The following is a 14814-nucleotide window of genomic DNA, read 5'->3' on the forward strand; positions in this document are numbered from 1 at the left end:
GCAAAAGGGTAGGAGAGAGAGAGCAAAAGGGTAGGAGAAAGAGAGCAAAAGGGTAGGAGAAAGAGAGCAAAAGGGTAGGAGAAAGAGAGCAAAAGGGTAGGAGAAAGAGAGCAAAAGGGTAGGAGAAAGAGAGCAAAAGGGTAGGAGAAAGAGAGCAAAAGGGTAGGAGAAAGAGAGCAAAAGGGTAGGAGAAAGAGAGCAAAAGGGTAGGAGAAAGAGAGCAAAAGGGTAGGAGAAAGAGAGCAAAAGGGTAGGAGAAAGAGAGCAAAAGGGTAGGAGAAAGAGAGCAAAAGGGTAGGAGAAAGAGAGCAAAAGGGTAGGAGAAAGAGAGCAAAAGGGTAGGAGAAAGAGAGCAAAAGGGTAGGAGAAAGAGAGCAAAAGGGTAGGAGAAAGAGAGCAAAAGGGTAGGAGAAAGAGAGCAAAAGGGTAGGAGAAAGAGAGCAAAAGGGTAGGAGAAAGAGAGCAAAAGGGTAGGAGAAAGAGAGCAAAAGGGTAGGAGAAAGAGAGCAAAAGGGTAGGAGAAAGAGAGCAAAAGGGTAGGAGAAAGAGAGCAAAAGGGTAGGAGAAAGAGAGCAAAAGGGTAGGAGAAAGAGAGCAAAAGGGTAGGAGAAAGAGTGAAAAAAAATATGATTTTGTTATAAACACTAATCTCTCTTACTTGATAATGCTGGATGTACGGAAAAGTTTGGCCCATAGTAGCTGTCAAAATTGGCTTTGGCCTGTTGTTGCTCTTCTAATTTCTGTAGACGCAATGCTTCTCTCCGTTCTAGTTCCTTCCGTTCTCGACGTTTCGCATCCCGTTTCATCCGCTTTTCATCTTCTATCCGTGACCGTTCTGCCTCTTCTCTTTGCTGTTGGATTTTTTTCTCTTCAAGGATTCTCTGCCGGTCAGAGAAAGACCGTTTCCTGTCAACTTCCGGTTTTATCTCTTTAGATGAAGATGACTGTGACGGTGAAGACTCTTCCGGCAGCTCCACTACCACTTGTCTCCCGTCTTCTCCTCCCTCCTCCTCAATTTTCATTTCTCTGTAAAATAGAAAATGGGTAGAAAAATAATTACAACCAAGAATCAATCAAAAGTTCATGGAAAAATGAAATAGAGGCAACATTCCATTCAATTAAAGTGATTTTTTGTATTCTGAAACGTGATTTTTTTTTTTTTTTTTTTTTTTTTTTACAAAGGCATCAGTACATTATCAAGGCCCAGAGGCCACTCAAAGATAAGGGTTAAAGAGTGTACAGTAGTAATTGGTCAATATAGTAATCATTAGTAATGAAAATTTGGTAAATTTGATAACTTATATGGAACGGCTCATCAAGAACTTATTTACTTTAGACTTGAACACAACCATATTGTAGTCAGCCGGAAAGCAGGAAAACGGAAGACAATTCCACAGGCGTGCAGTTCTAAGAAAGAAGCTTTGTTCATGGAATCTACGTTTAGGTTTAGGCACAGATAAAGAGTGGGGGAAATTATTGATAGTGTTTACAGCTAGACGAGTGTTTCTTGTGAAAGTTTGGCGAGGGGGGACCATAGATTGAAGCTCAGTTGAACACTTTCCATGAAAATAACGATACATCAGAGACAAACTCGCAACATCTCTTCTGTGAGATAGAGGTTGCAAGGAGGAGAAAAGGACATCTCCTACGAGGCTACGAAGTCTATTTTGAACTCTATCAAGGCAGGACAAGTCCTTTCTAGCAGCTCCTGCCCAGATGTGGCAACAGTATTCCATCCTTGGACGTACCTGGCTCTTATATAGATAGAGAATAGCATCAGCAGTGAGATATCTACCGGATCGATAGAAAGATCCCACCATTTTTCCAGCGGCCTTGGCAACAGATTTGATATACGTGTTCCATTTAAGATCAGGAGTAATGGTCAAGCCCAGAAGCTTGTCGAAACTTGAGGCCTCCTGAAGACGAGAGCCATTCATTTCAATTGATGACAAATGTGGATTAGAATGTTGATGATGTAAAGAGAGAAGCTTGGTTTTAGATGCATTAAAAGTAACCAGCCACTCCTTTCCCCATTGTACTATGTGCTCAAGATCAGAGGAGAGAGAATTGGAGAGAACGAGGTCGTTTACTGTCTTAGATGTGGTACCATAAATGGTAGTGTCGTCAGCATAAATGTCTACAAATGATGTAAGGATATGATTTGGAAGATCATTAATGTAGATCAGGAAAAGAGTTGGGCCCAGGATGGATCCCTGAGGAACACCGGCATTAATACTGTGAGCTTCTGATTTTTGCCCCTCAACTACTACTCTTATGAACCTATCAGAAAGAAATGATTTAATAATTGAGAAGACTTTTCCAGCTATACCATAGCTAGCGATCTTATGAAGTAAACCTTTATGCCATACCCTATCAAAGGCTTTAGATATGTCAAGAGCAATTGCCCTAGAAAGATTGCCACCGTCGAGAGATTTGCTAATCCTATGCGATATAACTGTAAGGACATCTGCTGTAGATCTAGCAGAACGGAAACCATATTGAGTGTCACTAAGAAGGTTATTTTTGTTGAGATGGTTGATTACTTCTGTATTTAACACAGATTCTAGCAACTTACTCATGACGCACAGGAGACTTAATGGCCTGTACTGAGAGGGGGATGAGCGATCACCTGAATTCTTAAATACAGGGCATACTGATAAAATTTTCCAGGGAGATGGGAAACTATTCTCCTTAAGACAACGTTTAAACAGTTTTGTAAGTATGGGCGCTAATTCAGGTTGAAGTTTTTTGAGTACTATAATTGGAATACCATCAGGGCCAGTTGCTTTACTCGAATCAAGGTTTTTGATTAGCTTCGCAACATCACGTACAGATATACGTATATCACATAGCGTGTTTTCTGATACAGGAGGAAATATTGGGGGTTGGCGGTCTTGGTCGCAAAGGGTAGAATTAGCTGCAAAGTTCTTGACAAAGAAATATTTCAACAAATGCAAAAAAAAAAAAAAAAAATCCATACGCCTATACATTTGTTATTTTTTGTGCGTGTATTGATATTCATATTAAAAACACTTTTTTTGTATTTATTTAAAAGGAAAATACAATTTTGTTACATATGGGTCGTGGAATTGCATTCATCTGCAAAGATTTAGCTAATTTGCATATTCTTTTAAACATCTATATATTAATTTGCTTGTCCGTACGGTGTCACGTCATCATCATCGCAAACATTAATTAATGAAACGCGTCATCATCATCGCAAACATTAATTAATGTGAATTATCTCCCTTTATTGTTCACTCTTTATTAGTTAAAAAATCATTAACCCCTTTTATTTTCCAAAACTTCCCGAACAACAACAAAAAAATATATATGAACTGTCTTTTTATGGTTCTGGATTATTTTAAAGATAATTATGTATAGAAGGTATCGTTCCACAGTTTAAATAGTATTTTACTTACATTTTTAACGATGTCTTCTGCTTATTATTGTAGTGAATACGGAACGCTTATTTTATTTTATTCAGTAATAAATATATTTTTTACATTTAACGTTACGAGTTCGTTTTTTTTTTGTGGCACAGTAAAAAACATTTTTACTGTGCCACTTTTTTTTAATTTACTTTTGAGTAAGCCTTACATAACAAAAAATAGGTTTCGAAATAAATGTTACAAAAGTCAAGAATGACTTTATTAAATAAATAACCAAAGTCACCATTCGCAAATACACTGAGTAACAGTAACACAGAGTTTTACGTCTTGTTCTGTTTTGTTTTTGTTTTACGGCATATCAATCCTTTTTCGTGTTATTTAATGCCGAATCGAGTAATTTTGTAACATTTATACATCTTCACGTTGTTTACATAGTTATTATTTATGTTTTGTCTGTTTTATTTTGCTTCTTTTACAGGCATTCATCATCTTCTAATGCCCACCGACAGGGACACAATTTTTTTTTAATATGAAATAAAACACTTATTTATTTCCTATTTAAAGATTTTCAGTATATTTTATTTAACTGAAGAAATATTTATTGTTCATACATATATTTTTCCATTATTTTTATTACATTGTTAGGTGAAGTTTCAGAATAGTTAACCCCCCTCCCCATATTAAGAATGGCTTTCGGCATGATTCTTACAATAGCGGTATCAAAGCTTTTTATTTTTTATTTTAAAACAAATTATAAAAAAAAAAAAGATACAAGACCATTACATTTTTTTTTCATTAAATCGCTATTTAGGTGAAGGTTCAAAATAGTTCATCCTTCTCCCCATAACCGTTTTTTTTATGCAGTAAAATACTGTTTCAATAATTATGGTTTGAATAAATATTTATTCCTTATTTAAAGATTTACAGTATAATTTATACAGGAAGTCCTAGGAATCTACAACAGCTTTATCAATTTATTTAACTGAAGAAATATTTATTGTTCATACATATATTTTTTCCATTATTTTTATTACATTGTTAGGTGAAGTTTCAGAATAGTTAACCCCCCTCCCCATATTAAGAATGGCTTTCGGCATGATTCTTACAATAGCGGTATCAAAGCTTTTTATTTTTTATTTTAAAACAAATTATAAAAAAAAAAGATACAAGACCATTACATTTTTTTTTCATTAAATCGCTATTTAGGTGAAGGTTCAAAATAGTTCATCCTTCTCCCCATAACCGTTTTTTTTATGCAGTAAAATACTGTTTCAATAATTATGGTTTAAATAAATATTTATTCCTTATTTAAAGATTTACAGTATAATTTATACAGGAAGTATAATTTATACAGGAAGTCCTAGGAATCTACAACAGCTTTATCAATTTATTTAACTGAAGAAATATTTATTGTTCATACATATATTTTTCCCTTATTTTTTTTACATTGTTAGGTAAAGTTTCAGAATAGTTAACCCCCCTCCCCATATTAAGAATGGCTTTCAGCATGATTCTTACAATAGTGTTATCAAAGTTTATTGATTTTTCTTATTTAACAAAAATTATAAAAAAGATACAAGAACATTTTAAATATTTTTTTCATTAAATGGTTATTTAGGTGAAGGTTTAGAATAATCAAACCCTCTCCCCTTATTAAGAATGGCATTTTTATTATTTCAGCATGATGCTTACATTTTTCTTTATATAAAAAAAAAGATACAAGAAAATGTTAAGCTTTTTTTTTTTTTAATTAAAATGTTAGATCAAAGTTCGGAATAACTTACTTTATAGCCAATTAGCCAGCTGTATTAAAATGTTTTAGCATTTAATACCTAATAAGGTTTTCGCTTCAATTGTCAAAGCAGACAATATCGATTCAAAGGAGGTAATTCGTCAACAATTGTTTTAGCCGAATTTTACGGTAAAGTGTAGTGGACTGGTGGATATATTATACATATCCCCCAGTTTGTATTTATTTTCTTCCTCACTGAGCAAATTAGGCACAAGGCCATTTTTTAATGTGGAGAGAGAAGGAAGGGGGAGGGAAATGGGGGACCAGCTCCCGATGGGTGGGAAATGGGAGTTTGATAGGAACTGTTGGTATGAAGGGTTGCCCCTACATTGACCAAGGTAGATATGTGGGGTTACCCCCACATATGGTCTTTGCTTGCAGTATCTGTCGGAAGGGCCGCAAAGGGCGGGGGCCAGTGTATATTCATATCCCCCAGTTATTCATTTGATAAAAGCAATATTTAATGAGCATGGTTCTTCTTGCCAAGCAATGGGTTTACCTGAACCAACAGGTGATCTTCCAATAGATAATATGACTTGAAATACAAACGGGCCTAATGTTGAATTGTTAAACAATGAACAATTAGAGGTCTTTAATACTATAATCAAGGCTGTCATGGCAACTGAAAAAGTAGCCCCACACAGCAATTGCTTCTATTTAGATGCCCCATCCGGATCAGGAAAAACCTTTTTATTCAACATGTTATATGATTACTTCACCTCCAGTAGTACTATAACCGCCACTACAGCATTGCTGCAATGCTACTAACTTCAGGGAAAACACTCCACAGTATATTCAAGCTACCTGTACCTCTGACAGAAACCAGTGTCTGTAACGTTTCTCCTGTATCAGAGCATGCTTCTTTTTTGAGAAAGGTAAAGGTATTCATCATAGACGAAGCCTCTATGATACCTAATCATGCACTGCTTGCTATAGATAGATGTTTACAAGATATAATGGGTAACGATAAAATATTTGGTGGAAAATTTATCATACTTGGAGGTGACTTCAGGCAAATTTTGCCAGTAGTGCCACATGGATCACCTACATCTATTATAGACACCTGTCTTAAAAGATGCCCATTGTGGCATCATTTCAGTCAATTACAACTAACACAAAACGTCAGAACTAACATAAATGAACAGGAGTTTTCTAGATGGCTCCTTCATCTTGGTAATGGTACACTAACGAGCAGTCTTAATGACGTTCCTGTAGATGCCATAGGTGTTCCTGATGATTCGGTATGTAATGGTTCTCTAATCTCAGAAATATTTGATTGCAGCCCTCAAGAAATGGAAAATAGAATCATCATGACTCCAAAAAATACAGAATGTTTAACAGTAAATGTAGAAATTCTAAATAATCTTCCCGGAGGCATAAATACATATTTAAGTACAGATTACATCTCCGATGATGATGCTGAACTTCAAAATTATCCTATCGAGTTCATAAATTCATTAACTCCATCTGGAATGTCACCTCACTGACTTAATGTGAAAATAGGGGCAATAGTAATGCGACTGCGAAATTTATCCATAAATCAAGGACTTTGTAATGGAACTAGGATGAAAATAAAAGAATATCATCAAAACAGCATCATTGCTATTTTAATTAATGGATCTAATAGAGGTTCCACAGTTATCATTCCAAGAATTTAGTTAAAGCCAAGTGATACAAATGTTCCGATTGCATTTCATCGGATACAGTTTCCAATACGATTAGCATATTCACTGACCATCAATAAAGCACAAGGCCAAACTTTTGATAAGGTTGGTATATATCTTCAACAACCTGTATTTTCTCATGGTCAGCTGTATGTGGCATGTTCAAGAGCTCGATCTAAGTACAGTGTGAAATTTAAGGTAATGCAACTGCATAGAGATGATAATCAGGTCAGAAAGTGTGGTGTAACATATACTAAGAATATTGTTTACCGTGAAGTGTTATGAAAACAATCAGGAACAGCTATGGAATCTAAAAATTAACTTGGATGTAAATATGATTTTGGAAAAAAAAATTTTTTAATTGCTTTCCTTATATTTAAAATTCAGAATTTGATGAAAAAGTAGTGTACAGTTTGTTTAACTTTACTTAATTATATAACATTGACATAAATTTGATAGGTACAACCTACCTCACATAATTTTGATTATCAAAAAATCAAAATTTAACTTTACTTCGTAAGTTTTACAGAAACACTTCATTTTCTATGCACACAAGAATCTGAATATTATAACAGATTACAATGTTTTTATGGAAAAAACTTTTGTACAGAAAATTCAAAGTGTTCTATTTATATTATCAGGAAGTTGTGATGCATTAATTGAAATCTATATCAATAATTCCACTTAAAAAATATTTGTGAATTTCCAAATCTTCATTGAATAAAATTAAAAATAAATAGAAAAGTCTATTGCATATGTAAAAGTTGACGGTTGCTTATTTAACTTCATTAAAAGCTATCAAAGTCAACCAAGAGCTGCTCAATAGTCTGGCTTAATGGATCATTTATCAAGGAATGAAGATGGTTATTCTGGTGTACCAGTTATTCTACCATCTACATTTACAGGAAGTGCTAGGAATCTACAACAACTTCATCAAGATGCAATGGCAGTTTTTTGTGACCTATTCATTACTCACACGTGCAATCCAAAATGTCCTGAAATATTAAACAACTTGGGGTCATCAGAACTTGCACAAAATCGATGTCAACAATGTCACAGTTTTTTTTAAATTCACAATCTGACTCCCAAGAACCTGCTGACTGACTACTATTCTCACTCCAAGCAGCTGATCGACGTCCCTGTCACCGCCTCAATCATCACCAGCACTTCTTGACAATATCAACAGCATCAGTTACGATCGCATTGACCTTCAATAAAAGTTTAAACTAAAGTTCTTTGTTCTACTTGTTTCCATACGCTCATTTGTTCTACTTGTTTCCATACGCTCATTTTTGTAATATAACAATAAGGAATTTCTTACTGATGTGTTTTAAAAGATTTTAACTACCGTGGAATTTCCACGGGTCCTGCTAGTTTATTTTAATTAATTCCCTATTAGTTTTTTCGGTTTTCTTGTGGGACTAGCAAGGGGTACCCGGCGTTGCCCGGGTGTTTTTCGGGGTATGTGAAAAAAAGCCGAAGTGTTGAGGACGCGCAGGAAAATAGTAAAGTGTTTTAAAAAAACAGGTGCGCGTTTTTGATTGACGTGACGGCGATAGGTTTTCAGCAGTTATTTTGTGTGGGACAGTTTTGAATAAATGGGTTTGTTTGTTTTTAAAAACCTGCTCCCTCGTCTCGATATGACGAAGTCGACATTGAACAAACTGGCTTTCGGCCTGTGATTAGAGTCGAGTTTCGCTTTTTTTTATACCGAAAACCGAATGTAACGCGTGCCGATGCGGGAAATGTGGAATAATTAAGGTTTGAAAGTCAATAAAATTAAATAGGGAGGCGAGCTCCGTGGATAATTCGTAGATATTACAATTTATAGATGATATAAAAAGTTTTAAAAAGTTGTGAAGCGAGCAAGCGCTTCTTTTAAAGAAGCCTTTCGTGGACATCGAGGAAAAGCGAACATACATTTTCGCTTTTATATTTATAGATGATCATCTTTAGTTAACTATCGTGTAATTATATTCACGCAGCTATTCTACATGATTTATACTTGCATAATATTTACATAAAAAGGTTATAGTAAACACAAACCTCTTTATTTATTTATATATATATATATATGTGTGTGTGTGTGTGTGTATATATATATATATATTTGTTTAAAAACTTTTGCTTACCTAACTCTTGTCAGTTTTTAGTCCACAGATATGAAACTTAATATATAAGGTATTTAAATCCATGCAAAACTTAATATTTGGATTTTAACCAGGGAAAATCTGTGCAAAAGTGAAAATAAAAAAAAAATTGGAATTTGCCAGGTAATAGTTGAACGACGGAATTACAAATATGCATGTGTAACGTAATAGCTACTAGTTCATGTTTTAATTTTTAGACTTGTAGCAAATATGTCTTCATAGCTCAGGCATTAATGTCAAAGGAAAAAGTAAATTGTAAGTTAAATGTTTTGGCTTCAATTCTCAATGGTGGCGCATGAGTCATTTTTTTTTTTTTAATTTTTAAATCATTGCTATTTTTTAATTTTTTAAACCATTGCTATTTTTTTAATTTTTTACTTTTTAAACCATTGCTATATTTTTTTTTTACTTTTTAAACCATTGCTATTTTTTTTTTTTTACTTTTTAAACCATTGCTATTTTTTTTTTTACTTTTTAAACCATTACTATTTTTTTTTTTACTTTTTAAACCATTGCTATTTTTTTTTTACTTTTTAAACCATTGCTATTTTTTTTTTACTTTTTAAACCATTGCTATTTTTTTTTTTTTACTTTTTAAACCATTGCTATTTTTTTTTTTTACTTTTTAAACCATTGCTATTTTTTTTTTTACTTTTTAAACCATTGCTATTTTATTTTTTTACTTTTTAAACCATTGCTATTTTTTTTTTTTACTTTTTAAACCATTGCTATATTTTTTTTTTTTAACTTTTTAAACCATTGTTATATATATTTTTGTTTTTACTTTTTAAACCATTACTATATTTTTTTGTAAACTTTTTAAACCATTGTTATATATTTTTTTTTTTTTAACTTTTTAAACCATTACTATATTTTTTTTGTTCGTTTTAAACTTTTTAAACCATTGCATTTTTTTTTTTTTTTTTAACTTTTTAAACCATTATTGGGTTCAATATAATATAATAATATGAAATTTACATTAATGAAAATATCACATTTAAGTGTATTTTACAACGGTGCAATGCTAGGCAACCTGCTAGTGGAAATAAAAATACAAAGCAAAGGTTGCCTTTTTTTTTTTTTGCATATGAGAAATCAATATTTTATTTTATATTTCTGCTTTCTATCATGCTCTTTGCAGTAAATATATTTTGCTTCAGTACCTTTCACAAAATACTTATTCATACTACTATTGCTTAGATCTATTATATAAAAGGAAAAATATGTGTTTGTGTGTGTGTATATAGCCTCACAAAAACTTCCGAGAGACATGTCGGACTGTGCAAAATTAGTATCTTTAGAAAGATCGATCTGTCGGACGACAAATATCCAAAAATTGGCCAAAAAGATTAATTTTTTGATAATCAACTGGGTCATTTTCTACAAAGAGGGATCAGTTTTTAGCGTCGACATTTTTGCAAAGGTATACACCTACTGATCTCAACATACATATAAAGACAGTTAAAGTGTTTGCTTTTTTCACCTCCTTTTTCTCTTTCACATTACAGGTTTTTGTGCCATCATCTCACATGCAGCACCAGAGTTTTTTTTTGTTTTTTTTTTTGCAATCACACGGATACTTGCTGTTTTTTTTTTTTTTAGACATTTTTTTAGGTTTTGGTTGCTCAGTAGCCTTAGTATACTACCTCTCTCCACCCGAGCAACACCGGGTAGCCATGCTAGTTAATAAGAAAACTCAACATTGCTCTATCTCTCATAGCTTTCAGATAAACAATTTTGTTACATAGTTAATTGAACAAGAAAAACATCCATCCAAGATGGATAATTCCATAGACAGAACAGTTTTTACATAGATTAAAATCAAGATATGACGCTATGTCTGGAATCCTGTGTTTTGTTTTTTGTTTGCTGCTGTTTAATTTTATTTTTGCTTTAAGAATCAAGAAAAATGGTTAAAAGAAAGGTAATTTGTTTCCTTACATTCTAATATATTTCAGTTATTTTATGAACCCAACAGATAATTGCCCTAATGCCCTTAGATTCCAAGGAATATTAATTCATTGGTGTTTCACATTCTATGAAAAATTGAACTATTATTGAAAATTATTTGAATGTTCTAACATATCGAATTCTATAAACATTGACACATGTAAAATAGATTTCAGATTTTAAATCATTTCATTTTTTTCTGTTGCAGTGCTCTTTTGATTTTTTGGATTGCCAGGAAATGGTTTCTAATTGCAAGAAATTTATTCATAAATTGATTCCTTACAATCTTTTTGAATATTAGATATTTTCTGGATTACACAATTTCTTAACTTTTTGGATCACACAATTTATTATTAACCGACTTTTTCAATTTCACTCTAATCCATTCATATTTTGGATTACAGATTCTTCTTCTGGACTTTACAAAGTATAAATTTATTGTTTGATCCTTGACTTTGACGCTTTAATTCTCTTAAATCCCATTGAAAAACCTTTTAATTAAAAAAAAATTAAATAAATAATAATTATATATTTCTAAATTCATGGTAACAAGTAATAATTTTTTTTTTACTAATTTTTATTCTTTGAGGAAAGAGTGTCTTCGAATATCCATGAGTTATGGATTATGAATTTTTATTCTTGATTTTAATTCCTTGTTTTAACGAGATGGATTAATGAATATTGCAATTAATTCAACACAATTTTCATCATAAACTTTCTTGCATTCTAATTGCTCTATACAATATATTGAGCTTTCTATTATATCAATAAGTTCAAAATCATTGTTTACAAAAACTAATTTTAAAAATGCTCGTCTTAAATCTTGGGAGAAAAATTGGATGCAGCGTTAAATCTAATAAGTGGGGGGAGGGGCTGATGACAGATTGGCTCAAATAAAGATATGTTTTCAAATCAGGAAATTATAAATACAACAATAACGAAAGAAATGTGTACAAATAGCAGAAAACAGTTTTTTCACATTCTATCCTCACAGTAATGAAAAAACAGATGCATTCTTAAAACACTCGAATACAATTTTTGTTTAGCGATGAAAATGTCATTTCAAATTTAAATATGACAGACCAGTGAAAATGCGGTTGAAAACTTAAGCATGACAGACCGATGAAAATACTATTTTAAATTTAAGCATGACAGACCAATGAAAATACTAAACTGAAGCATGACCAACTAAAATGCTATTTTTAATTTGAGCATAACAGATCGACAAAAATGCTAATGTGACAGAATGACGGACATAGCCTTTTATAAAAATTTATAGACGAATCCATGCTTTATTATTTTTTCTTATTTCCTATCACCTTTTTATTTTCATCAGTAGCAAATTCTGTTTTAGTTACCAATCTCCTGGAAGTTTTGTATCAATTTCCCTTTCATGCCAAACCAATTCAAAGACCAAAATAGAGGATGAGAAGGAAAAGGAGCAGAATTATGCCCCCTATCCACCCATTTACTCCAACATCTGAAACAAATCTGTCTGGTGATGAAAAGATGAGGGACATTGGATAAAAAGTAGAATTGATTAAAGATTCCACTTTTGAATATTTGAAAGATATCTGAAAAAAAATAAAATAGTTTTTATATATATATATATATATATATATATATATATATATAAAGAAAGAAAAAAAGAAAAAAGACAGAAATACAGAAAAGACAGAAATACAGAAAAGACAGAAATACAGAAAAGACAGAAATACAGAAAAGACAGAAATACAGAAAAGACAGAAATAAAGAAAACAGAAAAAAAGAAAACAGAAAAAAAGAAAACAGAAAAAAAGAAAACAGAAAAAAAGAAAACAGAAAAAAGAAAACAGAAAAAAGAAAACAGAAAAAAAAAACAGAAAACAGAAAAAAGAAAACAAAACAGAAAAAAAAAACAGAAAAAAAGAAAACAGAAAAAAGAAAACAGAAAAGAAAAAAAAGAAAACAGAAAAAAAGAAACAGTCCCTAAGTTGATAATTAAATTAATAGAAAATTAGTTATAATAGGAAAACACTTCCAGATAAATATTTACTATTTCCAAACTAAACTAAAGAGAAAGCAACCAAAATTAACAAGAATACATAAAAACTGAAAGATGAAAAGCACATTGACCTATATAATACTTCAGTAGGTCAATAAATAAATATAAAATTGACCTACATGCTGCACAGGAATAAAAAAAAAAATCTATCCATCTTGTTGCCAAGGTCAGAAACAATAACGCAAACAGTGACCTTTCTGTGATACAAGGTAAAAAAAAAAAAAAAAAAAAAAAAACAGTGACTTCTCCGTGACACCAAAAATAAAAATAAAAAACGGATATTCTCAAGATGCATCCAATCTGCACAGTTATTGATGAAAATGCGATTCCAGACTCAAGCGTCACAGATCAACCAACAGATGGAAACTTTTAGCTGATAGGACGCATAGTGACCTATATACGGCACTAGGTCAAAAAATAAATGAACGAATACATGAAATATTAACCTATAGCAAACAGGGTCACAAAAATATTGATCTATGCTACAGGAGATCAACATCAAAAAAAGCTAAAAGATGACTTCTACGTGATATGAGGTTCAAACAAAAACAGAAAATGTTGATCTCTCTGATATGGGGTAGGGAGACAAAGGCAAACAATGTGCTAATGCAGGTTATAAAAAAAGGATTCATAGTATTTTCATGTTACAGTAAAATAGGCACCGCCAAAACTGGGGGGGCAGGTCAGTACTTTTTGACGGACCGTCTTTTTAAAAATCTACCAAAAATCAGGTAATTATCCGATCAATACGAAATTTTCAGCGATTATTAGGAGAAGAATGAACTTTATAACAGTGTACTTATTTTTCATAAACGATATTTATATATATATTTTTTTTTGCTTACAAAACCCCCCCTTGTTTTGAAGTGGGAACAAATATGCTTAAAATAATCATCTGAAACTGAACAAAACATATTGTGTTGTTGTAAGGGACAGAATTATAGATTAAAAAAAAACAAACAAAAAACATTGTTTGCATACCTTATTTTGACGTCTGAATATCAGAACTTCGATTGTGTTTAATTATCCCGCTTTTGAGTTTTGAAGTGTGAAATTCGGTGAATATGTTAAGTAAAATAATTAATTTAAGTTAAGCAAAAAAAAAAAAAAAAATTTTTTTATATTTATACGAAAAAAGCCATTTTAAAATTTTTGATAAATAAATTAACAATTTTTTTTTAGCGAGCCGAATAATGCATGACCATTATTAAACAGAGCATGCTTTGAATAATCGATACAAAAAAAAAAAATTCGATAAATATTGTGCCCTTTGTGTTAAAAATAGCATCATTTTTTTCGATCTCGTTTGAAAACGTTTGCCGCCTTTCGACTACGGTGGACCAAACGCGCTGAAATAATTTTTTTTTATTCTGCTTTAAATTGCCCCCTCCCCCCATTTTGGGGAGCCTGGCCCCCACACACATACACATTAAAAACCAAACTCATACAAATGGTCACCCATCTGGTACTGGCCAGCCTCAGCTTAATAATACATTGAAATTTTCGTCACTGAAAAATAAGTTTTTTTGGCCTGTTTGGTCTTCCATAGTTTTCGTCTCAATCAAAAGAAAACGTAAACAGAGTCGATCTGAACTCTACGCGACGCGAAATGTCTGGTTACCTATATGAATAAGTGGAATTATTTGAAATTCAGGTACTTATATTATAATATTTTTGCATATTCTCTTAGAAAATCATCCTAAATCTTAGTTAGACAATAAATGAATAAATAAATTATTTCAAAAACCCTTTTTTTTTTAATATTTAAGTACGTTATTTGTGCAAGACAAAAAATATCAATTGTTAACTTTTTGGGAAAATT

At 31.9% G+C, this 14814-nt stretch overlaps 1 protein-coding gene across 2 annotated transcripts in view; it reads right to left on the reverse strand.

The window, feature by feature from the left end:
- The window catches only part of LOC145279668 (uncharacterized), a 102707-nt gene that overhangs the window by 11722 nt on the left and 76171 nt on the right, over positions 1 to 14814 (reverse strand). For both annotated transcript variants that reach the window (XM_080130929.1, XM_080130928.1), the window contains one exon: positions 659 to 1026. In XM_080130929.1, coding sequence (XP_079987055.1) covers positions 659 to 1026 — 368 coding nt within the window. The remainder of the gene's footprint in view (positions 1 to 658; positions 1027 to 14814) is intronic.

Source organism: Euprymna scolopes, chromosome 7 (genome assembly GCF_053919585.1).
Source record: "Euprymna scolopes isolate OS-2025 chromosome 7, ASM5391958v1, whole genome shotgun sequence".
Lineage (NCBI taxonomy): Eukaryota > Metazoa > Mollusca > Cephalopoda > Sepiida > Sepiolidae > Euprymna > Euprymna scolopes.